This window comes from Silene latifolia, unplaced genomic scaffold, assembly GCF_048544455.1.
Source record: "Silene latifolia isolate original U9 population unplaced genomic scaffold, ASM4854445v1 scaffold_355, whole genome shotgun sequence".
Classification (NCBI taxonomy): Eukaryota; Viridiplantae; Streptophyta; class Magnoliopsida; order Caryophyllales; family Caryophyllaceae; genus Silene; species Silene latifolia.
In genome coordinates, this window is record NW_027413285.1 from 95,008 (window position 1) to 113,890 (window position 18,883).

General features: G+C 33.5%; 1 protein-coding gene across 6 annotated transcripts in view; it reads left to right on the forward strand.

The window, feature by feature from the left end:
• Nucleotides 1-18,320, forward strand: part of LOC141639360 (uncharacterized) — a 92,149-nt gene extending 73,829 nt beyond the window's left edge. For 3 of the 6 annotated variants that reach the window (XM_074448506.1, XM_074448505.1, XM_074448507.1), the window contains 4 exons: nucleotides 13,987-14,097; nucleotides 14,627-14,809; nucleotides 17,174-17,366; nucleotides 17,770-18,320. In XM_074448506.1, the coding sequence (XP_074304607.1) occupies nucleotides 13,987-14,097; nucleotides 14,627-14,809; nucleotides 17,174-17,366; nucleotides 17,770-18,011 (729 nt within the window). In that variant the 3' untranslated portion in view covers nucleotides 18,012-18,320. Of the gene's footprint in view, nucleotides 1-12,949; nucleotides 13,751-13,981; nucleotides 14,098-14,626; nucleotides 14,810-17,173; nucleotides 17,367-17,769 lie in introns of those variants that run through there. The other 3 variants (XM_074448508.1, XM_074448509.1, XM_074448510.1) reach the window with 3 other exon arrangements.
• The last annotated feature ends 563 nt before the right edge of the window (nucleotides 18,321-18,883 follow it).

Genomic DNA, 18,883 nt, shown 5'->3' on the forward strand with positions numbered 1-18,883 from the left:
ATCAATATCCCATCCATGCCCATCGACGTTAAGCAGCTCGGCCACCCTCATATCTTCATTCGCCATTCCACGAGGAGATATGATACGCATTGAGCTTGTGCCAGGAACCCACGGGTCACCCCAGACCCGCGTGCTCACCCCATCCCCTATTCGCTTTCGTGCTCCCAGCCGGATCACTTCCTTTGCCTCCCAAATTCCCCTCCATGTATAGCTAGGGCTCGTACCAAGGTCAGCCTCCATGAACTCCCTCCCATGAAAATATTTCCCCTTAAGCACCCGTACCATCAAGCAGTTGTCCTCCGTCATCAATCTCCAAGCTTGCTTACCAAGAAGGGCCAAGTTGAATTTATGGAAATCTCGAAAACCCATTCCACCCTGGTATTTAGGCCGACACATTTTGTTCCACGCCACCCACGGTATCTTTCTCTTTCCATTATCTGAGCCCCACCAGAATCTCGAAACAAGAGAGCGAAGTTCATTGCAAAAATTAGCCGGCAATCTAAAAACACTCATCGCAAAGGTTGGAACTGCTTGGCCTATAGCCTTTATGAGTATCTCCTTCCCCGCCTTACTGAGCAGCTTGCCTCGCCATCCTTGTAACCGCTTGCTAATCTTGTTCCGAATCAAATTAGAGAGCCCCTGCTTCGACCTACCAATAACAGTAGGAAGACCCAAATACCGTTCCTGCTCATGCACTTCCCGAACATTCAAAACTCCCAGGACCCGTTCTCGTCGTGCATTGGATGTACCTCGGCTGAAAGATATAGTGGTTTTGTCGAGGTTGACTTGTTGCCCAGATGCCCGTTCATAGTCACGGAGTATATTTCGCACCACCATCGCTTCGTCCTCCTTTGCCCGCGTGAAAATGATACTATCGTCTGCAAACAATAGGTGTGAAACAATCGGTGCTTGAGGAGCTACCCTAATTCCCTTAAGTGATCCGTTTTCGACATTCCTCCGTATTAGATTCGACAACACTTCCGCGCATAGAATAAAGAGGTAAGGGGACAAAGGATCACCTTGTCGAATCCCTCGTTCAGAACAAATTTCTGAAAGCGACCCATTCACCGAAACCTTATAGGAAACGGTCGTGACACAACCCATCACACGGTTGACCCACATCCCGTCGAAGCCCATACGCAGCAACACCGCCTCCAAAAACCTCCACTCCACTCGATCATAAGCCTTGGCCATGTCTAATTTGAGAGCCATATGTCCTCCATTGCTTCGTGTGTTTTTCATATAATGGAATAGTTCAAAGGCCACTAGAATATTATCCGTGATTAACCGACCCGGGGTAAATGCACTCTGATTCTCCGAAACAATTTCCCCCAAGAATTTCTTCACTCTATTTGCAAGCACCTTGGAGACTAATTTATAGACCACATTACACAAGCTGATAGGGCGAAAATCTTGCATTTTATCAGGCTCTTTCTTCTTCGGTATCAAGACAATATTAGTTTCATTCATACCTTCCGGAAACGGCGCTCCATTAAGAATATTCAACACACACCGGGTCACAGCTGGTCCAACGATATGCCAATAGGTCTGGTAAAAGAGACCGTTCATTCCATCGAGACCTGGGGCTTTAAGAGGATGCATCTGGTTTAACGCCTCTACGACCTCTTCCCCGCGGTATTCCTCCCTTAACCCCTCATTCATAGCATCCGTCACTCTCCCTTCAATTCCTATGAGCAGCTGATCAAAATTCTCCGGTTGATCCGAAGTAAATAATCCCCGAAAATACCTCACAGCACATGCGGCCATTCCTTGTCTATCACATACCACTCGCCCCCTCTCATCAATAAGTTTAGCTATGTGGTTTTTCTCCTTTCTTTGACTCGCTTTTTGATGAAAAAATTTTGTATTTCTATCACCATCTCGAAGCCATAGAGCTCTAGATCTTTGCCTCCAAAAGCTTTCTTCCTGTTTCAAAAGGTCCGCAATATCTTTTACAATTTTACGCCGTTCGTTAACTTCCCGCGTTGATCGGCCTCCTTCATTCAACCACTTCAGCCTCTTTCGTTTCTTCTGTAAGTCTCGCATGACCTTACCAATGCTCACTCCCTTCCAATTTTGCAACTCAACCGCACAACGCTGTAACGAAGAGATCAGCTCCCCATCATCCGCATCCCAGGCCCTCTGCACGGCATCTTCACAGCCCTCTTGTCCCACCCATATTTGTTCGAACCGGAACCTCTTAGGAGCCCTCCCCTCCGCATCCCCTCGCCCATTAAGCAGAGCCTTAATAGGTGCATGATCAGACCACTCCCTATCAAGGTGTAAGAGTTTAGCATAAGGAAACTTATCCGACCATTCCCAAAGAACATAGCCCGATCCAATCTACATTGTCTATTCGCATCTCCTTCTTGACCATTATCAAACGTGAACTCATACCCCTCATAAGGTATATCCCTCAAACCACACTCATCGACCGCATCCCGAAAATTATTCATTTGCCATTGCATACGCGAGCCCCCTTTCATTTCTGTGGAATAAAGGATCTCATTAAAGTCACCCAGGCACACCCATGGTAAGGAAGACATCGATGCAAGAATCCTCAGCTGCTGCCACGACAGGTGACGGTCTTGAACCGCCGGCCACCCGTAGAACCCCGTAACCCGCCATTTATCCTCCCCTTTTCCAACTTCCACATCTATATAATGTACCGTCGCTGAAATAACCGAACAAACATTATTTTTCTTCCATAAAAAAACTAAACCCCCAGACTTTCCCACACAATCAACCGCATACCCTTCATACTCATCCAACCTTCTCCTAATTTTGTGCATTTCTGTACTACGAAGCTTTGTCTCGCACAGAAAAACAAAGCTCGGGGCCTCCTTTCGGAGTAAGTTACTGTGTCTTCAATTTTAAATACTTATTGATTGACGGTATCAATGATGATCACTGTATTCGTTTATTTCACCCCTTCAAATCATTCCATTTTATAATTTTAGTACAAGAGATATTTTATAGCTAATATGGGAGTCGAACCCATACCTTGTGCAGTGCACATGCTCTCCCATTTGAGCTAATTAGCTTTCGACAAAATAGAAATTTAAATTCTAGACCTTTCAATTCTTTATTTTTTCTCTAAAACAAAGTTTTTAACTTAAAAACCCAATACCTTAAATTAAAATCCAGGTTTAACAACTGGATACTAGAGTTTAGAGATTTCAACGTTAATTATTCCCGATGTTCTGAAGTTAAAACAAAGAGTTTTCAAACTAAAACCTCAAATCTTTACAGTAAAATTTGTCAACTTAAAATAATGGGTGTTAGCTTGAAAGATTTGATGGCAATCCATCCATTTAAAATATTTTGTAAAAGAAAATTGTATCATCTACCATTTCCATTACAACTTATCACCATTAGAAATTAAAAAATGCTTATAACAACGTAACTCATTAGTCATGTCATTCATTTTGTTAAATTAATATTAAGTTAATTTTTGTGTGCATAATTCAATAACCAAGCATGCATCCTTTATAATTTTATATTAGGTGTACAAATTAGGAGGTTTCCGTATCGCAGAAAGATACGAATAACAACATAATTCTATTGTTAATGACAACTCGACTCCTGACAATAATAAACTTCCGCTATCGATGTCTAGCGATCTATTCTGTCTCGACTTCTATCTCGTCACACATTTGATTAAAAAGATATGAGGTAGATTGTGAAAGTGCCAATAAAGAAATAAACCTTGTGAATGATACAAAAATACAAATAATTCTCAAGTATGTTACAAATAGAAAAAAAATAGGTTGAAAACATACCTTGTTTTAATGCGAAGATGAGTGCATATTATAATACCAGGTAGAAGGTGGTTGATCTCCGATTGTTCACTTAAAGTTAGAGTTTTAGGAGGTTTTGAATTGAGAGATGTTTGATTGTTGATGGTGATTCAGAAAGCAAAAATTGATTTTGTTGTTTGATTGTTGATGGTGATGCAGAAAGCAAAAGTGGAGAAAAGGGTGAAAATATTGGTTGCGATGGAAAAACACAAATAGGATTATACATCCAGGTTGTACAAGCGTGAGTGACAACCAAGATAAATTCGAGAACTACGTGTATTTTTTAAGCCTAATTTAAATTTCATGCTTTTAATGTGTAAATGAATGAACTCAATACTTTCTAATAAAGCTCATATTCTTTAATATAAAGCTCGGATACTTTGACACAAAGCTCAGGTTCTACACCGTACAACATATACATCTGGTTGTATAGTCCATGAATTGATGGAAAAATAAAATGAAAGAAAAATGGTAAATAGGAAGTTTGTAAACTGACAAGGATTTTATTGGGCTTTTTAGTTGTAGGGCTGGTCTTATGATATGAGACCGCCCTATTAAACAATTTGTGATTATAGAAAATATTCGATGAAAGGGATTTTGGACAATCTATATCTATCTATCTATCTATATTAATAAAGGAAGCTTTTTTCGAGCGATTACAGAGAGTCCAACCTTAACGAATTACCTATATAATAAATTAAATAGCTATGCGATTAAGATATACTATCAATGTGTAACTAACATCTAAAATCAAAATAGTTGAATCTTAGTGGGACTTGGTCACCTGGCCAGAAACAAATACACGAGAAGAGTTTGAGGGTACCAGAATTTAACTAGGATGGAAACACAATTAGCCTATATAAATAGTATTGACTTCTACGTTTAATATTGTCATTTATTGGTTGATTTTGTATAATATTTGCATATAACAAGTTTGTGTTATTAACTATTGAGAGCTAATCGTCTATTTTGTTTATTTGCAGGATGCATAGATATGAATTGACAAAAGGCAATAACATTAGGTAACAAATTCAGGTTTTTTTTTCAATTTTATGTATACCTATTTTCTTTTTACGAAATTTTAGCAATTTATAGGATATGTTTCATGTTATCTTAATGTGAGACGGTTTTTTAGCGGTCTCTTAGATGACCTACTCCTTTTATAGAGGCGAATCATCAGCTTGACAAGCGTAGCCTTGATTGTTTAATTTGGGTACTTTTCTATTATGTGTTACTCCCTTCGTTCCGGACATTTGTTTACCTTTGGTTTTGACACAAAGACCATAAAAGGGGAGCGGGTCATTTGTGGTGGTTGTTAGTGAATGAAAAGTGAACATAATGGGTGTGTAATCAAATTAACCATAAAAAATCTACCCTAATATTGAAAGATAAACAAATAAATGAGACACCTTAATATGAAATAGATAAACAAATGACCGGGAATAATGGAGTATATATTTAGATAAGTTAATCAAGTACTAAACACTCTGCCTTTTTTGGTGTAGGAAAAATCAGCATGCATATTGCTAGAAGGAAAACGTAAAGTTGTACATAATAATATGAGTGTATTATTTGCATAACATTTGTAAGTTTGTTTATAGAAGAAGATTTATCTGATTTTGCTTAATTCTGTTCACGTCTTTTGTTTTGACATGTAGATAAAGTAGATGTTTGTCTTAATTTTCGGTTTAATTTATGTAACTAAATCTGATTGTGGCAGATTTATTTGCAGATTATGCTCAAACTTGATTTTGGTCAGGATTAATCGGTATTGGATGCCATATCAATGACTAAGATATATAGTGGATTGTTTCGACTTTCGAACTAAAGTATCATATATTATATTAAAGCTAAAACCAGCAGCCTATTTGATCGACACGTGTCAATACCTACTCCTAGGCCATGTGTCATTTGCTGAAATCTTATGACTATAAAAAAAAATTGATACGCAATCCACATACAAAATCCTAAGACTATTAAATAACTTTCCTAATACATACTAGGAAATCACAATAACAATATCTTAACAATTTAGAGAGTATGTAAATATGAATACCCTAATTTTTAGCTGAGATTGACGGCAAGAATATTATGCGATCAGTCCTACTTCGAATGTTCTGGAATCATTTCATGGCATAAAATAGGCAAGAAATCATTGAATGAATATTTTTGTAGATTAATTTTGGAATCTTATCATAACACTAACTATTTATTTTTAAATTTAAATTCCTCTCTTTTTAAACAATTATTCTCTTTTTAAACAAATATCGTTTCTATAAACAATTGTCTTCTGAGTCCTGCGTAGTAATATTTCTGGTGTATAATTGTGAAGCTCTATTTAAAATTCAAAAAAATTTCTCTCTAAAACTCGGGTCTCGACGACATTTCATTCGAAAAGAGAATGTGAATATGAACTCTACGTGAAAATCGTAAAATACCTACGTCGACATTGTACTTTCACAGCCGCGTCTACTTACTTTCAAACATTCTCCTCAAGTGTCCAGAGAAGCCTACTTACCACCATGAAGAAGGACATTACAATCGACACATGATACGTCAAATACGTAAATGTTTAAGGAAAGTGGGCAGCAAATGGTATTGTTCAGGGTGCAAGAATTGTTTTAACCGAATGGTAATGTTCTTTCACCGTACATTTTACACAATTAAATAAGATTTTTTTATGTATAACTCGATTTTTCGTTGTAAGAATATTTTTTACGGAGTAATTTTTAGCGGTTGAGACCGGCCCAAAGTCACATTATTTGCAGGTTATATAGCTAAGGAGATTAAATCCATCATGTAAGACTTAGAAACAGGCACAAGTATCATCAAAAGAAAATCATTTTATTTTATTTTTGTGTAAATACGGAATATCAATTATGTAATCGGTGGATTACATGGATGGTTATCGTGTCGGTCGTTTGACTTAAACTATTGGAATTTGTATGTTGATGACTTCAAGCTTATTTCTTGCACTTCGAAGAGACGTGAGGAACGGGTAAATGCAAGCATGAAGATTAAGGTGCCTTTTACACTTTTGTATTGCTTGGTAAGATTTTTCTTACGCTAATGCTTTTCTATCTACCGTGTCAAGGTAATTGTTTTTTCTCACTCTTTGGTGAAGGGTTTAGAAGGCGTAGTTCTCATACGTGCTCTCTTAGTATATATTAATATTTAATACAGAATAATATATTATCAAAGGTTTAAATTCAATATGTGATCGTGTTATTAAGGGGAGTAAAAAGTCGGGTTGGAGAAGTACACTAAATTAAACGAGCGGACAAAATATATTATCGGAGCAAAGTGGTGGAAACCTTGAGTACTTCAATTTGAGGCATTATTAAGGTTTTTAATTTTGAAGCTATCATTTTAATTTTTGTTACAATAAAAATATGAATTTAATGAATGTTTGACTCATTGATGTTGGGTTTGATTTCTGTAGATCTACGGTTAGTAAGTGTACGAGTTTGTTATAGTAAATGCAAGACACTACTTATCATCGAATCTGTTGGTCGACTTGCTTCCAATTTGTTATAATATATACATGCATTATGACAAACATTATTGATTACTAATTGTTAATGTATTTAAGTCAATTACCCCAGTTTGTCTTCGTATGTAGCCCAAAAAATTTATTACTCCATAATCAAAACGAGTTCGTTTGACTATTTATTTGACAAAAAAAAATCTAAACAAGGATAAGTGGTTACGGGTATTTTAGGTCGTGAATGGGCTGGGTTGTATCATACATGTTTTAGATCATTTATAAGTTGTATAATTTATATTCTTAGCCCAAGCTTATCAAATCAGATATTTTACAAGGTCACAAGGATTACCAATGAAACATAAAAATATCCATTTGAAATAAATGAAATATATTTAACTTAGACATTTCTTATTTAATATTATTTTTAACACTAAGATTGTTGAATGTTGGGTAGACTTGAAGGGAGTGGTTGTGGACTTGTGGTGGTTGTGGGTTGTCATTGAAATGGTGAGGTTAGGGGAGGGGAATGGTGATGGGGGTTTAGGACTTAGGAGGGTGATCGTTAAGTTTTTTTTTTCCTTTCTTATTTTGTCATTTGTTTATAACAAATGAGAGGGACAAATTCGGAAAAAAAAAAGAGAAATTTGCTATTATGTGTGTAACAAATAACAAGTCCCATAAGATGAAAACACTTACATTACAACAATTTATTCAATTTTAAAATGCGATTTTTGAAGATAACCCCGTGCAGGCACGGGTTCAAAAGCTAGTTTCATCCATTTGTATTCCCATCCAGCTAGACTCCAAACAAGCATTGACCACCACACATAATGCAATGTGTTTTTTTTTTGATCGAACACATAATGCAATGTTAATATGACTTTTAATTACATACTCAATGTGTTGAAGGACTCCAAAGAATCGTACATATATGATTAACAAAGATATTCAAAGTTTGTATATGATACCATATTTTACATAGATGAAAGCAACTTAACAAAGATATTCAAGTTTGTATATGATACCATATTTTATTCTCCGTATTATAAATGAATATGCATAAACTGTCTAATAACATGAGTATGACTGTTTTTAAAACTATATACTCTATATCTCGACCATATTATCATTTACTCTTCATCTTTTATCCCCTAATATGTGCACTATTGAAATTACACATACGAAAGGTATTGTAAATAGACAAAAAGAAAATAGGGAGAGTTATTTAGAATAGGAGGGATTACATGATAATTTTTAATACATCAACTTTCTTAGTATGAAGCATGATTTTAATAAAAACAAAAAAAAAACCCACCAAACAATCATCTGTGCAGTTTTTTCATTATACAATTTATTGACAGCTTTAACAAAATTTAAATAAAATGATATTATTTCTAGGCCCGTGCATCGCACGGGCATTAAATCTAGTATATATATAAAAGAGAGTTTTTTCGAGCAATCTAAGAGCGTCCACATCATCAAAAATCAATTTAGGAAAGTATAATTTTTGATGTAAAAAATAAAGTGGAGAATCTTTTAATTATTATAATATGTATATTTTCTAAATTATATTCAAGTGATATTTCCAATTTTTATATCAAACTTTTACATTTCATTTGGCAAAAAAATATCGTTAAAAAAATTATGAAAATAATATAATTAGCTTTGTGGTAAAAAATGCTATCATTAGAGTATAGATTTCATATTATTTGCACATATTAAAGATGGTGTATTTCTTAATATGTTAAATTGTGTAGAATTGTCCCACATCGAAAGATTAACACAAGGTGGGTGATCCTATGATTATAAATAGGAGTCATCATTGGAACCTATATACTAACCAAAAACCTTTTGAGTCTCTTAAGGCTCTGTTTGGTAAAACTAACTGAAAAGGTAGCTGAAACCTGGAAAGGTAGCTGGAAACTGAAAAGGTAACTGATTAGGTAGCTGAAAAATAGGAACTGATAAGTTAGCTGATTATATAAAAAAGTGTTTGGCAAACTAACTGAAAAGGTAACTGATTTTGATGAAATGACGTAAAAGGATATGATAATTATTTAATAGTATAAATTTAAGGGGTAGAAATCGAAAATTAAATCAAAACAGGTACCTGAAATCTCAAATGCTACTCTAGGGAGCATTTCATTTCAGGTAGCTTATTTGGTTAAATAAGCTACTTGCCAAACGCGTACAAAAAAATAAGGTACCTGGAATTTTGGTCAAATAAGCTACTTTGACCAAATTAAGTACCTGAAATGCCTTGCCAAACGGAGCCTAAGTATTGTTTTGGAGAGCTCTTAAGAGTTTATATCATTATATTCACAGTATGATATATATATATTTTCTATATTATGTATTATATTCAAGTGATGTTTATAATCTTTATATAAAAACTTATATATCTCATTTCCCAAAAAAGTATTATAAAAAAAATTATAAAAATTATATTATAATAGATTTTTGGTAAAATAAATGCTAGCATTAGAATATAGTATCATATTATTTGCATATATTATCATTAGAGTATAGATTTCATATTATTTGCACATATTAAAGATGGTGTACTTCTTAATATGTTAAATTGTGTAGAATTGTCCTACATCGAAAGATTAACACAAGGTGGGTGATCTTATGATTATAAATAGGAGTCATCATTGGAACCTATATACTAACCAAAAACCTTTTGAGTCTCTTAAGTATTGTTTTGGAGAGCTCTTAAGAGTTTATATCATTATATTCACAGTATGATATATATATTTTTTCTATATTATATTATATTCAAGTGATGTTTATAATCTTTATATAAAAACTTATATATCTCATTTCCCAAAAAAGTATTATAAAAAAAATTATAAAAATTATATTATAATAGATTTTTGGTAAAATAAATGCTAGCATTAGAATATAGTATCATATTATTTGCATATATTTTTAATTATGATAAAAAAAATAAAAACAAACGTACGAATATTAATAAATAGTACTCCCTCTATTCAAGACGAAATACAACAATTTACACAATGGCCAAGACTCAAATTACAACGTAAATATCTTCAAGTTTACATTATAAAAAATTTAAAAATTTGATATTTTCATTGTACTTTATAGGTGAACCAAATAAGATTCCACATGACCATATTTTGTCTTACATATTACAGGGAATCGTAAAGATTCTATTTGTTCTTGAATAATGTAAAAAAAGGAATGTTGTATTTGGTCTTGAATCGAGGGAGTATAGTATTTGCTCATTATTATTAACCCGGGTTAAATGTCGAATTATGTGCGAAAAAGATGGTGTATTTCTAAGTATGTTATTTCTCTCATATTGAAAAATATGTTGGTGTGGTGAATATATCACATATAAATAATATAATTGTCCCACATCGAAAGTTTAGCATAAGGTGGGTGATCATATGATTATTAGTAAGAGGCATCCTTAGCACTTAAATACCAACTCAAAAGCTTCTGAGTCTCTTAAGCATTGTATTGGAAAGCTCATAAGAGTTTATATCATTATCTCCATGGTATGATGTATATATTTTTTATATTATGTAAAAGTGATGTTTATAATTTTTATATAAAAATTTATACATCTCATTTAGCAAAAAAGTAACATAATTTTTTTTTTAAATTATATAATTAGATTCGTGATAAATAAATGCTAGCATTATAATATAACATTAGATGTCGAATTAGGTGCGAAAAGGATGATGTATTTCTAAGTATATTGTTTGTCCCACATTGAAAAATAATGTAGGTGTGGTAAACATACTACATACTATAATGATATGATATAAATAGTTGAATTGTCCCACATTAGAAGATTATCATGAGGTGGGGTATCACATGATTATAAATAGGAGTCATATTTGAAACTTAGGGGTATCAACCCAAAATCTTTTGAATCGCTTAAATATTATCTTAGAGAGTTCTTATAAGAGTTTGTATTAATGGCAAACCTTAGTTACAACAATACCATACAAATATTAATCACGTAGATATTTATAAAAGCGATTATATATTACTATATTAGTGATATTATAATGTTTATTTTAAGATAATCGATAGTAGAATAACTTTATTTAAGAAAAAATCATAATTAAAAAATAAAATGGGTGCTAAATATACATAAATTCATTATTAATGTGTCATATATAATGATAATCTCTGCACTAAAATAGAAAATTTATGAATTATAATACAATCAAGTGTTGCATAAAAAGATCTTAAATCCACAAACAAATCAATAATGAGCCTTTTTACTTTGATTAATAGTAGAATTAAATCTTCTTAACTTTCAAATATAGGTAATTATTATACCTCATTACATTTCAGTAACTAAAACACATTATATTTTTAACCATTAATCAAAATCGCACCAGAAAAAGAAAATATTTTGCATTTGTTTATACATTTTATTGCTCCATCAATTACATCTTAAAAGTCGTGTTAATAAAAGCAATGTAATTTAAATCATATCATTTTTACATATTTTAATTATGACAAAAAATAGAAAAAAACGTACGAATATAAATAGATAGTATAATATTTTCCCATTATTAAATCGGGTTGGATATCGAAATAGGTGCAAAAAAGATGGTGTACTTTTTCGTGTGTTATTTGTCCCACATTGAAAAATAATGTAGTTGCGGTAAATATACTACATATAAATAGTTGAATTGTCCCACATCAGAAAATTATCATAATGTGTGGTGATCTTAAAAATTAATTTAGGAAAGTATCATAAATAATATTTTTTGATGTAAAAAATAAAGTGGAGAATCTTTTAATTATTATAATATTTATTTCCTATATTATATTCAAGTGATGTTTCTAATTTTTATATAAAAAATTTTACATTTCATTTGGCAAAAAAATATCGTTAAGAAAATTATGAAAATTACATAATTTGATTCGTGGTAAAAATGCTATCATTAGCGTATAGATTTCATATAATTTGTACATATATAAAATCGTGTACTTCTTAGTATGTTATATGTCTCACATCGAAAAATAATGTAGGATTATATAAAAATAATAGAATTGTCCCACATCGAAAGATTAACATAAGATGTCGTGGTCTTATGATTATAAATATGAGGCATCCTTGGAACTTAGGTATTAACCCAACATCTTCTGTGTCTCTTAAATAAGATGTTTTGACTTGATTTTTGAGACATAAGATGTAAATATTAAGACCTTATAACCATTTTTTTGTTAATAAGTTAATTAACCCGTTGCAACGCACGGGCATCCAAACTAGTATTAGTTTGTACAGAGTAATACTTTCTAAAGTGACAATTGGGCTTATTATTGAACCGTTTCTCATTGTGTCTTTATCTGTTAAACTAACTAAATATTCTAGGGCTGAGCAAAATATCCAATTATCCGAACCGATCCGATATCTGAACCGTATCCGTTCCGAAAAAACGGATATCCGATCCGAAAGTTTCGGATATCGGATCGGATACGGATACCAGTTTTAAAATTTTCGGATATCCGTATCCGATCCGTTATATGGTCTGTTTTTTATTTTTCCACAAATCCATTATAGATGTGTACCAACTGGTCCAAATACACTACCTAAAGTCCTAAACCCATAGCAGGCCCAAACATTTTATAAATTGTTTGTAAGTCATATAAAATGCATAGAAGGTTATTTATCTAACCTAAATCTCACTTCTCTCTTTGTTCAGCCGTCAACAGCCTTCACTCTCTCAAATTTCCATATTTCTTCACCTACTTCCTCTCACTAAAAGGCAAAAGTTTTCCCCAAGCTTCTTTGATTTACCATATAATACCAAAATCCTACTTCTCTTCTACGGAAATCCTACTTACTATACTCATGAACTAACAAAGGGTGCACACTGACGATAGTGACGGCATAAATACACGGCCTCAAATTAGGGTTGTGAAACAGACGATGACGAGTGTTTTATAGAGGACAACAATTATTTTTTTCAATTTCTAGGTGTAGGTTAGAGAAATATGTAATTTTTTGGAATTTTTATTTCTCTTTGGTATTATAAATGTGTTTTGTATCTTTGAAAAACGATTGACAAGATGAACATCAAATAGTTGGCTTTTTAAAAACAAATTTCTGAGAAATAAACATGTAATCTGTTTAAAACGGATCAGTAGCGGGTATTCGTGCTCTGCCTTAATATTCTCCCTTCATTGACAAGTTTCTTGCTGAATTATGCTTTTTGCTACTTTTTAGTGGCTGTGATTCTTGTGAATGTTTGGATTTATTCATGCTCCTTACCCTCACAACTGATAAGTGCAATGGTGGAGCCGGGGGTGGCGGAGATTTTAGTACTATAGAAAAGTACTTGGATTTTGATTGAGAAAGATTTATTGATTGATTTGGGGGAAGGTGAGAAGACGGAGTCGAGATGGAGAAGCGAGAATGACTCTATCTCGATTTGTTTTGTGTTGTTGAACCCAGATAGGTTTGTCTTGGGTAGGTGTTTTGTCCGTTTTGGGCTTTTTCGCATCCGTATTGTAAACTGGTTTTATGATCTTTTTAATATATACTTACATTTCATCAAAAAAAGTTATTGATCCGTAGATGTTTTTGCTATTTCAAATTATGCTAAAGATTGTTAAATGTTTGAATAAACTTGCAATTTCTGGGGAAAAAGTTTCCAGTATCTCAAGAATAACTTGATTTTGATCTGGATATTTGGAATAGTACAGGGAGTAGGGATGGAAAATGTAAAGAGAGGAGAAAAACGAGGGGTCAACCGTGATCGGAGCGTGTCATCGAGTGCTAGTACCCTGCCTCCTCCTAAAGCCAGAAAAATCAAGGTACTTTTTGAAACGTTTTGAAAATTAACTCCAATTTAGGTTTATTTTTTGATGGTATTTTGTTATTTATTTAGCTATTTTTTTTTTGTTTTAAATCGGAATTTTAAAAACCTAAAACCTAACTTAGAGTGATTAAATTTTAATTTAATCGATTGTGTTTAAATCTGTTATTATCATTTCTATTATCGATTGTGTTTAAATCTCACTGATATTTTAATTTTGCGGGACTTAGTTCAAATTTTCAGTTAGTTTCATTAAAATTTGAGTTAGTTTCATTCAAATTTAGCTTTGTTAATCGTGTATTGAAATTAAAGATAAAAATGTCTTGATAATTTTTAAAGTGATTTTGGTTTTTAATTGTTTTGTTTGGTCCTGCATTTGAGGTGTTTGCATTTGAGGTGTTTGGTTTTGATTCTGTCTAATTTGTTAGGATATGAGCTAAGTTACTTGACAAGAATTAAAAATTCGAATTACATCGATTGGTGTTTGGTTATAACTTTTTTTTCTTCATTCTGCCCATATATTGTAGGATCGCCCTCGTATTCAGGAGCACTTCGAATTGCATCGAAACTATCCCGTGTTTCCAACTGAAAGTACAATGTTGGGCCTCAAATCAGAAAGTTCATTTGGAATAGGGGTCAAGCGTCATCGGAGCGTGTCATCGAGTGCTAGTAGCTCCACCCTACCTCCTCCTAAAGCCAGAAAAATCAAGGTACATCTTTAAAATTAAGTCGGATTTAGGTTTGGTTTTTTGATGGGATTTTGTTATTTAACTAGTTTTCATGGGCCCGTCTTTGATTTATGGGTATTTGATAGCCGACCCCCGTATGACCTTATTACACAAAAGTGGAAAACGCCACTGTTTTGTCTAGATAGGCTTCTTAGACCTCGGAGAAATAGCAACGCCCCCGCGGTAACAAAATTTGAGTTAAACACTAATTTATTAAATTAACAAAAACAACTGATTGGACGGAGTATGTTGAGGATGCGTTCCCTAGCTATATCAAAGTGCTTCTCGTTATTGCTCTACAAGGATCTCTTTCAACATGAATTTAGAAGCAAAACACAAAGAGATAATAAACGATTCAATGGTTAGTTCAAACTTCAAAGTCCTCGAGGGAAATTCTGTCTAAACAAATGTATTGATTAAGAACGAAAGCCTATAACAAATATGTAAAGATAAAATAAAAGTACCAGAATCAAATAAACCCAAGCTTCACTTGTCACTTTCTCAGTTCCATCACTAGTTCTATCATTTGAATCGAAAAAGAAACCTTTCACTTCTGTCATAGCGTTGGAATGCTATTAAATTCTCGTACTTTTGATCGCCGTCTCTAGACCAATGCAAGACATAGTACGATTTTGATTAATACAGCCATGGAACCACTAATCCTTCGATTATTCTCCATAATAATTATTTAACAATCACCTCGACGTCCTTGACCCCGACCTCTCTAAGGGTTCTTAATCCCTATTGTATGAAGTGTTTACGAACTCGTATACTTTTGCTTAAACAATAAAAATAACTCTGGCTTCCAAAAAAAAAAAAAAAAAACTCTGTAACTTTTCTATTCCTCTCCTCTTGTAACACCAATCTTTATAAATACATATATGTATTCCACATTAAACTTCAAACTAATACCATTATACATTTGAAATCCTTGGAACAACTAAAATTCCAAATCCTACAGGGGGTAATTTAAGGTAAGTTGTTCCTCAGACTTGGGCATGAAAGTGTTCGACACAAGTGTGTATTTAAAATAAAGTGACAGTGTGTCATTACGAATCTAAAGTCGAGTGCTGGACACGGATGCGACAACTGAAGTGACATACTCCTTAATGAATGTATATAGCCACAATTTTAAAAATTGTGAATACAATAATAGGTGAAATGCTCACAAAAAATACTACTGTCAAATTTACCACACATTGATATCTCTCTCAGTACAGCCGTACGTGTACTAAAACAATCATGAACTGCAAATTCTGCCGGAAAAATAAATAAATTAATTTGATAAATTCAAAAAACAGTAAATAAACTGACCTTATCATATATGAAGCTGATGGTCTCATGGTGACTTGGCAAGGCCTAAAGAGTTATGTGGCAACTTATTAAATAGATGAACAAATAAATGAATTAACAGGAGGATACCCATGGTGTCATGGTGAGTTAACAGGATATTACGTCATTTATTCAGCAAGCGACCAATCCACCATCGTGATAACAGTAAATAGATGTACTAATTAATGTTGAAATCTATTTTTATTAGTTAATGAAAGGCGTTTTTCTTGTTAATTCATTGGGAGGAAGATGAAGAGGGGACAATAAAGGAAGCGTTATAGTAATGTTTACGCATGAAGTAGAAGAGTTAGTGCTTAGTACTAGAGTCATGGCAACATATTAAATGGAAAAAACTCTTTACAAAGAGTTTCCCTTCGTAGGATTTTGATTTTGATAATGAAAGTATGCGAGATGACATTTAGTCCATGTATATGTGGCATTTAGTAATGCAAGGTGGCATTTAATCTATGTCTACGTGGCTTTAATTGGTGTTTTAGTTTACCCGTTTAATAAGATTTTATAGATTAGCTATTTTTTGTTTTAACTCCGAATTTCGAAAGCCTAAAACCTAACTTACAGTGGTTAAATTGTAATTTAATCGATTGTGGTTAAATTTGTTATTATCAGGTTCTATTATCGATGCATGCCTATTATTAATGCATGCTGGAATATTTCTGTTTTGTTGAATTTTTCAATTTAGGCGTTGTTCGTTTGGACTTATCCAAATTTTCAGTTAGTTTCATTCAAATTTAGGTTTAGATTTGTAATAGTGTTTTGGAACTAAAAATAAAAATGTCTTAATCGATTGTGATACTTTTTAAAGTGATTTTGGTTTTCAATTGTGTTGTTTGGTCCTGCATTTGAGGTGTGTTTGGTTTTGATTCTGTCTAATTTGTTATGATACGAGCTAAGTTACGTGACGAACTGATTCACACGAATTAAAAATTCGAATTACATTGATTTGTGGTGCTTTGTTATAACTTTTTTTTTTCCCGTTCTGCCCATATATTGTAGGATCAGCCTCGTGTTCGGGAGCCTCATGTTCAGGAGCACTCCGGCTCCTCCGAATTGCATCGGAAGGTCTTCAAGAAGTGTGGACATAAACGTCCCGTCTTTTCAACCGAAAGTACAATGTTAAGCCTCAAATCAAAGTCATGTGAAATGTGTTCTACGGGTCGTAGTAAGAGAAGCGAAAGCTGGGATTCAGGTATGCGGATTTTGCCAATTTTGCCAGTCTTCGATACCCATATCAGTAATGATACCGACATGCCAATCACGTAACTAACTAAACTAATAACGAAAATCACACTATTATAATCTTCATAGGATATTTATAGGGCGTTGATCTCATTGTGTAATGGCTGGTTAAAATAGTTCAGGTTAGAAGGGTCAAAGGTTTGAGGTAATTATGGTCTTAGAAAGAAAAGGAGAAAGTCATATTGGAAGTATATCTAAGTAATATTGGAGGTATATCTTTTATGTGTGTGTCCTAGTCACTTAATTTCTCTGTTTTCTTTGTTCCAGTTTACTTCTACTTCTCTGCCTTCCTTTTTTCTTCCTATCTTTTCTGAGTTATTTTGATCCGGGTTTATTTGTTATTTCATTTTCAGAAATGATACTCGGGTCCTCTGAGTCCATTGAGAGTAGTGCCACACAGGTACTTGCTCTATTGGACCAGAAGAAGATTACTTCAGAAGCAGCGATGCGTGCTATGGAGAAATTTGATGATAGCTACTGTCTACGTATTCTATGGCTGAAGATGAGTCTTGAACACCAAATTAAGTATGTCAAAAGCTTAATACAAAAAAATAAAATAAAAAGTATGTCAAAGGCTCCTTCTAGGTATAGTTAGGTATAGTTTGTATGGGTAAGTACAATTCCTCAACGAGGATTTTGAGGATTTGAAGGATCTAACATTTTTTTTTTCTTTCTTAGTTGTATGACTTCAGACTAGGGTTTGTTAAGCTTTTCGAATATTTTATGTGTCTGATAGGGTAAATTTTCGGCCCTGCTGGTGCCCTAGCGCTTGGGCAGGTTGTGACCCCATGCGGGGCTGCCATATATGGGTCCTTTTGCCTCGGCAAAGTTTATGTGTTTGATAGTTTTATGTTGTTTGGATAAAAGAATTTCATGTGGAATTAAAAGAAGTTGAGATTGATTATAGAAGTTGAGTTAATTAATGATGTCCTTTTATTATAAGACATACACCGTGTACTCATCTACTTTGCCCGTATGTCCGCATTTTCATGCAGAAGTGGAATATAAAAACTGACTGCCGCCCAAAACCTACAGATTGTATGTGAAAGTCAAAGTGTACCTCAAGTTCATCAAGCTCCCAATCAAATTCACGTTGTACCTGGAAAAACATAGATATGAATGAATGAAAAACTAAACCTCTGTTGTCTAAAAAAAAAAAGAAAAACTAGACCTCAAACAAAAGTGTCAACAAATACCCAGTCAGTAGAAATTTTGATGAAATGCAAATAATACACCATTAAGCAAATTCGGACTTAACATCAGCTTGATCGTCAATTCAGTACTCTGTTCAAGCTCGTCATTATAAGAGGGATTAGCATCATGTGGTCTCAAGTGATTCCGTGGAAAAACTAATCCTGACATTTAAGCCTTCGTCAAAAATATTGGTGACCATAGTTTGGGATTATTGCGCTTCACATTCGGTTTTGAGTTCTTCAGACTGATCATCGAATTTAAGGGTGTGTTAGG